This window comes from Apis cerana, linkage group LG9 (assembly GCF_029169275.1).
Source record: "Apis cerana isolate GH-2021 linkage group LG9, AcerK_1.0, whole genome shotgun sequence".
NCBI classification, from domain to species: Eukaryota; Metazoa; Arthropoda; class Insecta; order Hymenoptera; family Apidae; genus Apis; species Apis cerana.
In genome coordinates, this window is record NC_083860.1 from 6586187 (window position 1) to 6602090 (window position 15904).

Consider the following 15904-nt stretch of genomic DNA (forward strand, 5'->3'; position numbering starts at 1 on the left):
ATGTTGCGAATCCATTCATAATATCTGCCTTATCTTATGCGCTATGCATACTTTGAACGCGTATATCTCGGCAACCGATTGAGATATCGGGATAAAACAAAAAGCGACTTCAATGACATGGTTCTCTCTATTTCCTAAGCAGATTTTTAATTCCTTTTTGCAATTTTTATATGAAAATTTAACGTTATATTTATGAATTCACTGGTCTGTTGTGTGTGGTATAAAGTACATAGAAACGAAATTTATCATTTATATTTATATCGAATATTTGAACATTTTAATTTTACATAAAAATCCATAATCTAATATTCTTTTCGGCTCTCTCTTTCTCTCTCTCTCTCAGAGAAACAATGTTTCAAGTAGAAACTGTCGATTTACTCGACTCCAATGTCCACCACATTAATCCCTCTTCTTTTTTGTTCACAGCCACGGAGGAACTCGGTAGCAGTATGAGCACCACCCTGCCATCCGCGCCGACCGAACTCTCACAATTTCCCAAGCTTTGCGAGTTACGTCGAAAGTTTCCTGTTCTGTACCGCGTCGAGTTTCAGGTGAGGACAATAAATCTCGACCTACACCCCCTTCTTTCTTCCCTCCCTTTCCAACGTTGGTGATACCAACGTTTCCGAGCCTTATTTCGCGCTTCTAATAATAACTTCAACTTACAACTTACTTGGAATCTCCTTCCTGCCCAAGATGGATCGAAATGAAGTTTAAAAGGATTTTTGTGTTATTTCAAGAGATTCTAACGGTTATATAATAATCTCTTTCGAGGAGAATTCGTGTAATTGAGAAAATTAATTTTTTAAGAAATAAATTTTCGAAACAGAAAAATCGGAATATAGTAGAACAGTTATAAAATTTTAATAATTGCGAATTATTTTTTCAAGATCCAATATAAAAATAAAACTCCACCATCATTTGAACAATTTGAAATATTCGTTTAATCATTTTGAAAGAAATCACGGTGACAAAAATTCATATATTTGATATAGATCTGATTAAAAAATCATCAGCACTTACTGCTATCAAAATCAAATAAAATAATTCAATTCCACGATTCAGAAACGTCCAATGCATTCGCCACGACAAAATTATACGAAGGGATCATTCCCACCGTGAAATATATATGTATTGGAGAGGGTGCAAAGTGGCTCAAGATAGGCAGACAGCCAAGACATTGGTGGCAGACGACATCTAGGAGACAAAGCGATCTCGTGAGAATAGGTAGTGGAATCGAGTAACTCGGCTCGATATCGGTTTCTCATTAGACTGCCATTTTGGTGCACAAATTCTGAGCCAGACACCTGGGAACAGAGAATAGCTTTTCCCTCTTAGACTGGTGAACAGGATGGACCCAGACCCTCATGGAAATCCGTGAAACTTTCATCGAATCGTTGATGACTCACGGATGGTCAATCCACAATCACTTTTCTTTACTTTTCATATGAAATCCTACGACAATTTTCTGCTATACAAATATCAATAATAATTTTCTCACTTTGTTTTAATCGAGATTTTAATCGAAAAATTTTTTTATAAAAGATTGTATAATTCTAACCTAACTTTTTCCAAACTCCTGGATTTTCTTATTTCGTTAGATTCTAGTCGGGAGAATTTTCCAAGGTTACGTAATTCTAACTTTTTCAACTAAAAAGTCTTGGAAAAATTTTTTATTTCGATCAATTTTGATCCACAAAATTTTCTAAGGTTGTGCAATTTTAACTTCGCTTCTTTTAAAAGAAGTTTCTTTTTCCCCACCCCGTTTTTCATGATAATTCTAAACTTCTAACAAAGATTTTGCTAATTGAAAATCTCATTTATTGATAAAAAAGGAAATTAATTTTTTTTTCAATTCAGAAATTATCAAAATTCCCTCTCCCATCTTGAAAATTACCGCTCTCAATTATCCATCCATCTATCATATTTCACGATTATTAAATTATCCCCAAGACACCGGTAAATATCACCAGATCCATTTTCCGCCGGTCGAACGAACCAGATTGAATTTTGGTCAGCCCGACGGAAACTATATTTCACCACCGTTCACCAGGCTTTCCTTATCAACCGGTAGGAGAATTATCGAGATGACGAAGGCTGAAAACTCGTTTGGATCGCTGGCTTCGGATCTCCTCGTCGCGTCGGGAATTTACGGCACCGTTTAATTCGCATGTACAACGATACACGCGTCGATTGCCTTCCCGCCGATCGGAACACGGTAATTGGCTCGACGTTTATCAACCCTCTTTCACGCCGAGTTCATCGAAAGCGAATCGAGAGGCGGACAGGTGACTGTTCGATCCGCGTACTTGTTTGCCTTTGAGTCGTTGTATATTTGCTCTCTCTTTTTTTTTTTTTTTTTTTTATCATTTGCACGGATGATTACACTGAGAGATATGGGAGGGGAGGGGGTCTTTTTGAATTTGGAAAGTGTAATTTGTAGTGTGTGGAATCGATGATCGATCGATTTTTTATTTTTTCTGTTGTTGAGTGAGTGATTATATCTGAATTTTAAGAGTTGGAAATGGCGAGTAGGAAAAAATTTTTCATCGATTCTTCTTCTTCTTTTTTTTTTTTCTATCTACGAGACAGATAAAGAATTTTTGAATTTTAAAAAATCATTGTTGTTGCAAAGAATGTGAAAAATTTGTCGTCGATTCCTTTTTTTTATTGTTGGTAAGAGCGACAATATATACGAGAGATGGAGATTTTTTTTTGAATTTTAGAAATTTAGTTTTGTATTGTGGAGAGGTGTGTTGTGAATGACGAGTAAAAAATTTGTCATTGATCTTTTTTCTATTGTTGTTGTGATTGTGTATGAGAGATATGGGAGATTTGTTTGAACTTTACAATGTTATTTGAATTGTGAAATATTATTCATCGATTTTTTTTCCTACTGTTGTACGATTTTTTTATTTTTATCAAGAGATTAGTTTTTATTGTAGAATTTGTGACAAATATGAAAAATGAAAGTAGAAAACTTTCGATTGAAGAGAGGAAAAATTGCCGAAAAATTGTAAAACTTTAAAAATGATCTTAATCTGTTGCTTAGGAATTAAGAAAGGAAAGAATTTTTGATTTAATGTTATTTGAAAATATATTGAAATTAAAATCAATGATAATTCATGGACAAGTAAAATTTTTGATACGCTTTGTATAAATGAAATAATAGATAATATTTGAAGGAAAAAGGAGAATTCATAGAATTCATAGAATACAACTAGAAACGATTGAAAATTAAGGATCACATATCGTATATTTGCACGTGTATAAACGATAAATTGCAAACGAAATTTATGAAATTCGGACGCGGAGTAATTTCGCCCGGTTCATTAATAATCGAGGGAGTTTAATTTAAACTTTGTATCCACTGCCAACAGTGTCACTTACGTGTCATTATCACGTTCGCTGGAACGAACATATGCTCATGATTTCAATTAATACGATATTTCGTAAATATTATAAAGGGAATATTTAAAAATTAATATTTCTAGTATCATATCTGGTAACGATGGATAAAAAATTTAATTGTATAATAATAAATTGTACAATAAAAAATAATCGAATAATCTTATTTTCTTCGATTTCTAAATTTGTGGCAAAAATTATTCTTCTTTTTTTTTTAAAAAAAAAATATATATATATAATTTTTGGTAAACTTCCAAGCTTTTCTATATTATGTATGGTGTTTTAAAAAATTGTTTTATTTGTTTGCAGACGGCAACGAAGGTGGAGACGCATTCGTGTAGACACGCTATGAAACCAGCCAACAAAGAAAAGAATCAAAACCAAAGGTGTATTCCTTGTAAGTAACAATCACTCGATATTACATCAATATCGATATCATTGATCAATATGTTTTTAAACTTTTAGGATGTTGTTATATTTGAAACAGCATACATGATACTATATGCAGTTAAAAATAATCTTTTTTTAATTCTTCTCAAGTAACTTTGCTTCTAATAATTATTTCAAAATAATATGAAAGAAATAATGAAAGAAACGTTTACCGTAACTCCTACACAAATAATTTAATATTTCATTTATTTCTACACAGACACGTCAAAACATGATTTCATTATTTCAAAGGTAATTTAACATTTAATTTACTATTTCTCAAGCAAATTAATTCAATTTTATATGGAGAAATTCAGGACACAATTGACACAGGTAACTCAATACTTCACTATCCCATTAACAAATTATTCTTATACTTTTACAGAAATAATTTGAAAACTTAATTTATTATTTCACAAAAACTTTATCCTTCTACAACAATCATACATCATCGATAAAAGATAATTTCTGATATTAATAATCGACCCTCGTTCAAAAATATCCCATCCAACAATATTTCTCTATCTAATTATATATAATTTTAATATTTCATCCATTCACAATACACAAGGCAAACAGAAGCAACTCGCAAATCCAAACATACTTAAATTTCCACAGATATATAAATTCCAAGATATTTCAATATTCCGTTCACGCGTTATCTTAACCCATCTTAATTAATACTTGATTCCATCTACCCAAACAATTTAACACCGAACTCGAAATCTTCTGCAAACACCCCCAACTTTTAATTCCAACGCAAACAATCCCCATTCCCAACCTCACGAGAATACTTCAACACGATTGTTCACCACTCTCTCGCTCGCAATTTTTAGTCTACAAATCCTTTGATTTCGCCGTGCGCTCCGCGTACACAATGAATGCACAACCTGCTTGTATTTTTAATTATTCTTCTTGGGGAGAGAAAGAGAGAGAAAAGAAAGGGAAAGAAAGGAAAAATTTCGGTCACGACTAATTAGGAAACGCGGTTATATTCTCGCCTTTCGTACGCGTGCTCGACGTACACAAGAGCGTAAAGAGGGATGGCGGAAGTTGAGGGCAACACGAGCTTCCGTTCTCACACGGTACGCACACTTGTCTATCGTTGTGTACCGTTGTACTGCATAAGCGTGTGTGGACACTTGTCAATTTTAATGAACGTGATTGACGTTCATTATTAAATGATATTACAATAAATTATAATATATAATATGACGTTAAATTATAAAATCATCTTTGAATTTTTGTTCTGACATTGCAATGTAGAGTTTCGAGTATGGTGCAAACGTTCTGTTTCAATACTCATCACGTTTGATGTTAAACGAGACTTGATTTCACTTCTCTTAAGCTGTGAATTTTAATCCCTAAGCTGTGAAATTTAATTAATAATGAAATTTAATGAATTTTAACAAAACATATTTTGTTAAGAGTAAAAAAAGAATTAAAATTTCTCTTCTTCCCTTGCAAAATTAATCTCGTAGATCGAACTACTACTGTTATTATTATTAATTATTCATTAAATTTAACGCTGAATTAAATATTGGGGAGATAAATTTATTAGAAAATAATTATAGAATTTTGAATTTTTCCTAGTGTCTCCCTGCACGCGTCTCTGCACATGGAAATATACGCGAGAAACGTGATCAAATAACATTTCCTCGAAATTGATACAGTAGCTCGTTTTCACGGGTGAAAATGTTCGTTCGAAAAGCAATTTGACCAGGTTTTTCGGGAATCCGACTAGAATCAAACGACTGGTTTCCGTTTCACCTTTTGTTTAAACAACATGATCTTGTTATTTCTGTGCTCTCTCTCTTTGCATCTTCGTTTTTCACTTTCTTTTTTCCCCTCCATTCTGCTCGGGGGGGATTGCGGATTGTTGTTACTCGGAATAGGGCAATTAGAGAAGCTGTTTCCCTTTGTTCACGAAAAACACGATCTTGTTGTTTTATTTATCTATTTTTATCTTTTTTTTTTTTTTTTCGGTATTGAGGTTTCTGTTAGTTACGTGCGCTTGTACACGTATATTTGGAATACTTTTAAATATACAAATGAAATTTGTGAAATATAATGTAACAACTGTATGCAGAAATATTTATTAAAGGTGTACGATAATTATATTGGAAATGATTGGAAGGATTTTAAATTTAATTAAATTTTAAATTGTTTTTTTTAAGCAGGTGTTAATCATAATTAATCAAAAAGTTTTTTCATTTACAAATTTAATTTACAATTTTTATAATTTAATTATACTATAATTTCTTTTTTCTTTGAAAATTTTGTTACTTTTTTTTTTTTTTTTTTTTTTTTCCTTTTTTTGAAAGCGCATAAATTATTAATGTACCATAGACGTTTATACATTGGGAGTGTTTTACACGAATGAAAGTATGCGTAACGCATGAAAACAAATAAGATAAGATATGCATACATTATAAATTTTATATTGGAAATATTACATGGCATAATGAAATTTATACTACTATCCATGAATATGGATCTCGTCATTTTATTTTTCAATATTTTCAGTTTCAAGTTTTTGAAATTCTATTTCTACTTTTTTTTTTTTAGGGGTGTAGATTGCGTTACACGCGATGGGACAATCAGAGGCGCGAAGAAATTGGATAGAATACGAGTGAATGAACATTGTTGCATTGTCGGTTGATGGATGGAGAGTGTATTGAAAAATTATTTAAATATTTTCTTTTTATGTATGTGTGAAACATATATCGGACCATCGTATAATATTTCGAAAATTTACGCCCCAGTCTTTACACAATAATGAAAACAATTATGTTATACGTATATTAAAAGTACAATTTGTAAAATAATTGTGTAAACGTTTGAAACGAGTCAATAATATATTTTATCCGATAAATTTTTATCCCCAAGCCATAAATTGAAACGCTTGATATGTTTCAACAGATTGTTTTTCAGCAATTTTTTTGTTGCTTGATTAAAAAATAAAATATTAAATAGTGAATTTTTCGATTAAAATTCTGCTGATACAAAAACAGATTTCATACCTCATATTTTGGCGTTGTTATTAACTTTCATCAATTTCCTTTTCGAGTACAGATGACTACAACAGGGTGGTTTTGGATCCAATTGAAGGCGAGCCCGACTCTGATTACGTTAATGCCTCTTACGTAGATGTAAGTAGATACTTAATAGATATTAGTAAAGCATTCTTATCCTGAAATTGAACACAAAGTAAAAGGATTTCTATCTTTAAACTGTCCAAGCTTTAATTAAATTTCCTCGAAATTCCATGAAAATATTAAAATGTGATATCATAAATGAATAAATATTTATCTCGATATAAATAATCGCGAAGAATATTTATAATCAATGTTTTTCTTATTTATGAGTGTTAAAATTTATTTTAATATAAACGAACGTAATCGTAATCGTTATAGAGAATTAAATTATTATCGGAAGAACGTGAAATTCTATTTTTCGGCATCGTGACTGGCTATATTAAAGATCAAGATTAACGCTACCCATTTTTCTTAACCTTCGAACACGAGATCGAGCTTAATTTGAATAATCCATATCACATTTCTAGAAATAGAATTTGGGATAACGATAGTATCGTTATATTTTTATCACGGAAATAATTTTTTAATATCTCGTTTCGATTATCAACAATTATCAACAAATGTTAACGAAAATCATAATAATACTAATATATTTAGATATAAGTTATTATATATTGCTAGCTTCTTAAATGTGAATTTATTTTACTCTAATTAATGTCGTAGAATAATTAGATTTATAAGATTGTTATTTAAATTCCAGAGTATATTGAAACCGAACGCTTACATCGTGACTCAGGGACCCATGGAGAACACCGTGACGGAATTTTGGCGGATGGTCTGGCAGGAGAAGGCCTGTTGCATTGTAATGCTGACGAAAACGTTCGATTTCATCAAGGTAGGGCGTTCAATCCGATGTTTTGTCCTTTTAATTGGAGAGGGAGAGAGAACTCAACTTTTGGTCGAATGTAAACGGTAATAATTCGCGTGGACTAACATCAGGGTGAAGGACTGATATCTATTTAGGACATCGCGATAAAGGTGGTAGGAATTGTAGGGCGTAAATCGTTTCACGTAGACATTTTAACATTTTTGTTTTGCCAACGGGGATTTACGTTTCTCCGGTTATTTTTCTTCGGATATATTCCCACAGGGGTGGAAAAAATTGCGGTCATTAGATTTTGATCTCTTGCACGGTGTAAAGAATATAAAACCTGACAACCGAATTAATAATTCTGAAAATTATATAGAATTTGAAAAGAAAAATTATATCTTTCCAATAGTATACGCATATATAAAATATTAATTGTAATATAACTTTTAATAAAGTATTTCAAAAAAGAAATACTGGTTTGATTTGTGAATAATTAGAGGAAATAAAATCCAAAAAAATTTGATGAATGTATACGTATTTCTTGAGGCATTAAAGATAATTATTATTCTCATTTGTGATTCTTTTTCATTTTTCTTGAAATTTGGAAATTACTTGATTAAATTTAAGTAAATATCATCTCTTGAGAAACGTTTTTCCAACCAACTCCTAATCAATGACAAAAACTTCTATCTTTTTACAATTTTTCAAAAATATTTAATCCATAAATATCCATAATCCAATAATGATTATAATAAGTGAACATAACCTGGTTAAAATTCAGTACAATATAACTATAAAAATAGATTAATAATTTCTTCCATATCCAATCTACATGTATATAAATTATATATATATACACAAACTTTTTCCATATTTTTATATTTTCCATTCGAACCGTATCGCGCACGTAACGAGACACCCTATACATTTTCATATCTCTATGAAAATTTCTGCTCTGCGAAATTACACGATTACATCGTGGCCCGCGGATTCTTGCGCAACGTTACACCACACACGTTCACAGTTAATCGAGGAAATCTCGTTCCAATCCTTTCGTCACGAATCGCGGCGTTCAATAAACGAAAGATCCGCGAAAACAACGATGAAAAGTGAGACGAACTCGATTGAGTGACAGCATTTAGAGAAGGTTGTGGCAAAGAGAAGCGGGACATTTGCACGTGAAAATCGACGACGAGCGAAGTAAACGAGTTTGGAAGTTGTTAGCAGCCACTTCACTTAGCCGCGCCTCTTTGCCTCCATAATGATGATCCACGAAGAAACGACGGTTTTCATTGGTTTCACGATAGAGATAAAGAGAGGAAGAGAGAGAGGGAAAGAGAGTTTGATGTTTGAGTGAAAGAAATTGTAAACCCACTGGATTTCGCGCTATTTGTTCGAGTTTATTTATTTTTTCGTGTTATGGATCGTTGTTCCTAATTGTTTTTGCCGAAATAATGTGATATTGTTGATGTTGGACTTGGAGGATTTCTAACGATGTTTATTTGAGCGAGGAAGATAATTTACAGCATCGTTATTCGAGGAAAATAATCAATCGATGAAATAGAATTGTGTAAATTTGGATATTAGTGATTCACTTTGAAAGATGGAGTGGAGAAGTGAACGGTTCTTTAAGCCTTCCTTTCCTTCTTTTTGTTCGATAATAAAAAATTTACACTTGGATTAAAATCCTCGTAATTTTTCCCTTTAATTGAGTTCATTTTTTCTCAAATGATGATTTTTTAAGAGCGATTTTTCCCTGAAATACATATATAACGAGCATCTAACAAATCGATTTCAGGTGATGTGCGTCCAATATTGGCCTGCAAGCAAAGAGAAAGACGAGGAGTATGGCGGTATCGGCGTTTCCGTTCTGAAGGAAGAAGAGCTCGCCAATTTCCACATACGTACGATAAAACTCTACAAGAAGAATGAAAACGACGTGAGTGTTCACAAGTTTTATACGTTATTTACGTGTTGTGTAGAGATTTATTTCCAAGTAGATAAATCCTTACATATTGCCATTGATTTATCTTTACAACTATATTCTCTGATATTTTTACTTAATATCAAGTAATTAAAGAAGATACTAATTTCACTGATTTATTTTTTAAACTTTTGCTTAGATAGGAAAATATTATTATTGTTATTACAAATATATCTTTTGAAATTTATTTTATTTTATTTTTATCTTATAATTAAACAGATAAGTTCTAACATTTGCAATTAGCTTATCTTTAATATATCTTTTCTTATCTTTATTATTGTCTCTCTCGTTTCAACACACATTCCCCTTTAAGATTTGCTCTCCCTCGCTACATCTTCTTGGTATCTTGATACATACTCTACGCTTGCTTCCTGTTTCCATCTACATTTTAAAAATTTATACGTTGTACGTGAAACATTAACATGTGGAACACAAACGTATTGTACATGCGCATTTAATATTCCTGACGTATAAGTTATAAGTTATTTCGTAGTTTTAAGTATTTATAAATAAAGAAAAGAAAAAAAATTTAAAATTCTCATTTCTTTTCAATGAGAATTGTTATTATTTTTTTGATATTTTTTCCTTCTTTGGAAAATTTGCCTTCCACTCGTGAGTTCTTCCACAATGAACTCTTGCATAAAATCTTTGCATCCCTTATTCCGCTATATTTCTTCTTGTGTCCTCAATTTTTCTTCGCGAATACCGGTCTTGCATATCATTTATAAATGTTTGCATTTTTAATTCTCTTTCTCATTTCTTTTTAATGAATACTGAATATTTTTACAAAAATTCACTCAATTTTAAATATCCAAATCTCATATCTTTCCATTTCTCTTTAAATTTTTATTTTTTAATTTTCTTTCTCTACAAATCTGTTTTTTCATACATATTGAATTTCAATTATCATTCTAATTATATTATTCATTATATTTAACATCACTATTTTATCATCATTTCAATATTATCCAATTTCGATTATTCCATTCTACTTTTTCCAATCCTCTTTAAAAATTCTTCAATCCTCTTAACAATTTCTTTCAAAATTAATTCCAATTTTCTCAATTTTTCTTTTCCTTGAAAAACTTGTTCGACAAATCGCCACAAAACTGCTTCGAATCACATTCTCTATAATGCAAAAGGACTACAGATCCCAATGATCCTCGATTCGATAATAAAATTGGCACCAAGTCTCGTGCAATCCAGAAACTTATTCCCCAAAACGAAAAGTAGGCAAGACAAGGTTACAGAGGATGTCTCTGGATTCCGTGGAAGGAATTTCACTTAGGATGAAAGTTGGTAAAAAGTTAGCGAAATTAACCAACTGGAGGAAGACTGGTAGATAGAGTATTCATCTTTCGAAACTAGGTGAATGTTTCAAAATGATACACGAGAAACGATGATGAGTTTGCTCGAATACATATTATGCAAGGCTTAATTTTATTAAATTGCCAGAAATGGAGCAAGAACTTCGTTCGACATTTCGTTCGTGCTAGTTTAGACAAAATAGTTTCGTATAATTGGTTCGTATAATTTTGCTTTATTTCTAACTGTTACAGAGAAATAATTAGAGTAATGAGAATTTTAATTCTTCATTTATATATTCTTGTTGTTGTTATGATAGAATGTATAGAACTGTTCAAGTCAAATGATCAAAAAGAAATAATTATACAATAAGATACATAAAATTAGATTTAAAATAGTAGTTTTAGATAATAGAATTACAATTGAAAATACATTGATATATATATATATTTTTTTTTTCATGAATTATATAGAATATTTTAAAATATATATCACAATTTGTAATAGGAATATAATTAGTATGAAAATAACTAGAATATTTCAGGATAGAACAAATAAGATTTTCTTAAAGATGCTTCATCTAATTATTATGGAAATGTAAGTGTCTTTTCTGAACAATTAAAAGCTTTAAAGAGACTTAATTGAAATGATAGAGGCAAAGGAATATAGAATTTCAAAATAAATAACAGAATTAGAACGAATACTGATTATTAGTTAAATCATTTTAAAATAGATAAAATATTATTAAAATAAAATATTTTTAGGAATGTAACATAGAAACAAAAGAAATGTCTATTTTATAATATTGGAAAGAGAATCCCATAGGAATGAGAAAAGAAATAAAAATTATTGTATATTTAAAATATCTTATTTAAATTTTACTTTATTTAAGATGAATTTAAATTGGATGATTTCATATATTATGAATGAGAAAAGTTATTCAATATGTTTAACACAAATTTAAAACATTGACTGCAACGAATGTTTTATTCATCAACATGGTTGACATAGATGTAAGTTACAGTGGAGTGTCGTTTAAAATTCGAGTTACGAGAGTTGAACTGCTGACGACGTGTATGCGTTACTTCACTTAAAACGTCACAAATTTATGATATTGACAATAGTAAAAAAAAATTTATTCGTTCATTAAAATCAGCAAAATTTCCCTAATGCTTCTCCTTGTGAATAATTTTCACAACGAGACTAACGGATACATCAGCATCATATAAAAGAATAAATATAAAATTCGAAAATTCTATCATTTCAAATCTTCAAATGTTTTTCTCAAATTTTAAAAAAATAAAATATCAAAATTAAAATTAAATCATAACATTTCGAATATAATATTCCTATAAACTTTCTTCACCACGTCTGTGATATAACGATCTCTAACTGTAATTTTAAAAAAAAAAAGAGAGAAAGGAAATAAAGAAAAAAAATCACTGTTTAATTTCAGGAGATAACCGAAGAAAGAACGTTATTGCAGTTTCATTACACGGAATGGCACTCGCACACGTGTCCATTCGGAAACGCGGTTTTAGAATTCCGTCGGCGCGTGAGGGCAGTTGTCGGCTCCACCATAAAGAACGAGTCCGGGCCTATGGTGGTGCATTGCAAGTGAGTGTTTCACCGATGAATTTCAATGATTTCTACGCGATATTTCGCGCGTAGATGTTAAACGATCATACTCGTTTCCTTTTTTTTTTTTTTTCTTTTCTTTTCATTGTGAATAATAAAGCGACGGTGGAGGAAGATCCGGCGTATACTTGGCGATAGACGCGAATATGGAACTGGCCGAGGAGGAGGACGCCTTCGACGTGTTCGGCTATTTGAAAAAGTTGCGGCAAAGTAGAAGAGGACTTATCGAGAATTTGGTAAATTCGCGATATCGATCGTCTTTTTATTTCTGTTCAAAGAAAGATCTAAACTTTCTTTTCCATGTAAAGTTTTATTAATTTTAAAAATATTGTCGAATATATTAAATATAATAAAAAATTTAAAAATTCTTGTTTTAATTTGAAGTAAGTTTTTACGAATACAAATTTTCTTCTAGGATTATTTAACGATTAAAAATTCCATATTGCTAAAAAAATAAGAAATATCGAACAAAAGATTCATCCATCGTGATAAAGGTTATATAATCTTTTTACGATATTTCATTATTATGCAGGAACAATATAAATTCGTGTACGATACGCTGGAGGAGTTCGTGGTGTGCGGTACGTCGTGGTTTCCGGTCTCGGAACTGTCGCAGCGTCTCAAGCAGAAAAGTATAAAAAACCCAATAACTAAGATGAATGAATATCAACGGGAATATCAGCAAATTTGTAAGCAAACGCCGCGTTTTACGATCGGGGACTGCGCCGGAGGCCACAGAGCCGATAACAGAGAAAAGAACAGAGACGTGTTGGTCGTGCCGCGTAAGTTTCCGTCTATAGAACCATAAACGTATGAATGTTTCTTTGATAAAGGAAAAAAAAAAAGAAAAAAAATAGTAATCGAAGTAAAAAAAATCAGAGTGTTTGTAAATATTTGCTTATCATGAATATGCGGATAATGGAAAAAGGAGGCCGCATATTTTTTGTTTATTTTTGTCTATATTTTTTTTAGGGATGTTTATAAAAAGTATTGAATTTTATTATTTATATTTTGGAAATTTTTAAATATTTTCTTTTCATGTTACAAGGAATATATAATAATATAAATCATTAGTCGCGATATATAAATATTTCTTGTATTATGTGTATGTGTATAAATGATAGATGTTGTATCTATCGCATCATATTTTATTCATGAAATAATATTTTTCACTTTAGCTGACAACTTTCGACCATACCTCACCAGCTTCCAGGGTAACAGTTATACAGATTATATAAATGCTGTGTTTGTAGATGTAAGTTTGGGATTTATATTCATTTTGTGTTAATACTATTCTGTTCTTAACCAATCAATCCATCTCTTTTAAAAAAGATACATTAATTTCTATCTGTAAATTTTTTCGTTGATTGACTTGAGACTAATTAATCATTAATTGATCAATTGACCAATAAATTCAAAATTTTTGCACATTGACTTTTATCTATATTTCAATTTTTTAAATCAATCTTTTAAATCTCCATATATCTTATATTAATAATAGAAAATTTTTTTCCTTATATTTATCCTTATTAAAGTATTACTTCATTCATATTTTAAAAACTCATAACAAATTGCTAACTTTTACAAAAAAAATTCTTATTTCTTCTATTTCAAATTGTATCCCATCAACTGCACATGTTTGAAACTTTTATAACTACATCACCACGTAGTAGAAGATCCTTTCCTTGATTCTTATTCCACGAACATGTAACAAGATGTTGGTCTTTTTTCTAAAAATGAGCATTCTTGACAGGGTTACACGAAGCCCAGGGAATATATCGTGACTGAATGGCCTCTTCGACACACGTGCGGCGAGTTCTGGTCCTTAGTTTACGACTACGAGTGTGCCGCTGTGGTAGTACTATGTGTACCTCCGCCAGGCTCCACCAATTTTCCCAGCTTTTGGCCCGAAGGAAAGCATTCGAAGAAATACGGTCCTGTGTTCACGATTGATCACATTAGTCACAATCATTACACGAATATCAAGACCTGGGTAAGAAACAACATTTTTTTGTTATCTTTAAAGTTTTTTGGTTTAAATTTAAAAAAAAGTTACATAAAAATATAGTTCTTTTAATTTTATTAATTATCTTTATTACTATTGAAACTTTATTACTATTGTATTATTATTATTAGATTATGGATGTATGTGTAAAATTAAACTTTTATATTATAATATAATTTAAAAAATGAAGTTATAATTATATTTTGAATATGTATAATATATATATATTTATATGTATTCAAATTTTGTATAAATTCACAAACGTCCACATTTAAAACATTTTTAAAGAAATCTCCTTCATAGTTTACAAAAATATTTTTCTGTCAAGAATTTTATAATGAGAAAATTCTGTATGAATATTGTTATTCTATAAAAGATGCAATAATGGATTTTTAATTTAAACATTTTCATCATACATTTTAAAGAGAATTAAGATTAAATTTTCACAATTTCACCCAAATTTCATAACATGATAATAATTATCGTGCATATTACAAGAAGAATTATACAAAATAAATACGTGTTCACAGATTTTTAGGATAAATAAAAAGATCGTGTCGTTGACCGAATTAATGGCAGGCGTGAAGGCTCCACCGAAGACAGTTCAACTGTTCCAATTGACCTGTTGGCCGATGGGTCACAAGGTTCCGACATCGACGAACAGTCTGGTCGAGCTGATGAATATGGTGGAGAGATGGAGGCAACGGACTGATTATGGACCGGTCGCTGTGGTCTCCCCGGATGGAAGGAGTCGTTGTGGCGTATATTGTGCCGCAAACGCGTGTATAGAGCAGGTGATACAACACGGGGAAGTGGACATTTTCCAGGCAGTTAAAACCGTGCGCAGGCACAGGCCTCAACTCGTTGAGAACATGGTGAGTGGTTAAGGAGGAATAAATGGAGGAACCTGTATATACTAGCATATACTTGTAATTACTGGAACTGTGAACTTCTGAGAACGGTTTCCTTGAAATTAGACACAGGATATTACTTGCAATTTATAATCTACTATAGTAGAATTTCTTTTCACCTTGTTCTAATTGTTCCCGAATCCTTTTCACATCAGAATCGATATTTTCTTATTTAGTTAATCCAACAAAAATTAATGTCTCAACCTCTTCAAAAAAAGAGTCGACATCTGCGATGATTTGAACGAAAATCAACATATAACACATGAAAAGTAATCCCAAACAATTTTATTAAATTCAAGAAAAAAGAAACTCTTA

The 15904-nt window shown here is 31.0% G+C and overlaps 1 protein-coding gene and 1 long non-coding RNA gene across 3 annotated transcripts in view; one reads left to right on the forward strand and one right to left on the reverse strand.

Annotated features, from left to right (window-relative positions):
* Positions 1-15904, reverse strand: part of LOC114576831 (uncharacterized) — a 187376-nt gene that overhangs the window by 81283 nt on the left and 90189 nt on the right. The gene's annotated exons all lie outside the window — the stretch shown is intronic.
* Positions 1-15904, forward strand: part of LOC108000325 (receptor-type tyrosine-protein phosphatase kappa) — a 93795-nt gene that overhangs the window by 75330 nt on the left and 2561 nt on the right. For both annotated transcript variants that reach the window (XM_017060764.3, XM_017060693.3), the window contains exons 3-13: positions 427-551; positions 3718-3805; positions 6913-6989; positions 7636-7770; positions 9545-9685; positions 12492-12652; positions 12774-12909; positions 13206-13455; positions 13852-13928; positions 14427-14666; positions 15209-15553. In XM_017060764.3, the coding sequence (XP_016916253.1) occupies positions 427-551; positions 3718-3805; positions 6913-6989; positions 7636-7770; positions 9545-9685; positions 12492-12652; positions 12774-12909; positions 13206-13455; positions 13852-13928; positions 14427-14666; positions 15209-15553 (1775 nt within the window). The remainder of the gene's footprint in view (positions 1-426; positions 552-3717; positions 3806-6912; positions 6990-7635; positions 7771-9544; positions 9686-12491; positions 12653-12773; positions 12910-13205; positions 13456-13851; positions 13929-14426; positions 14667-15208; positions 15554-15904) is intronic.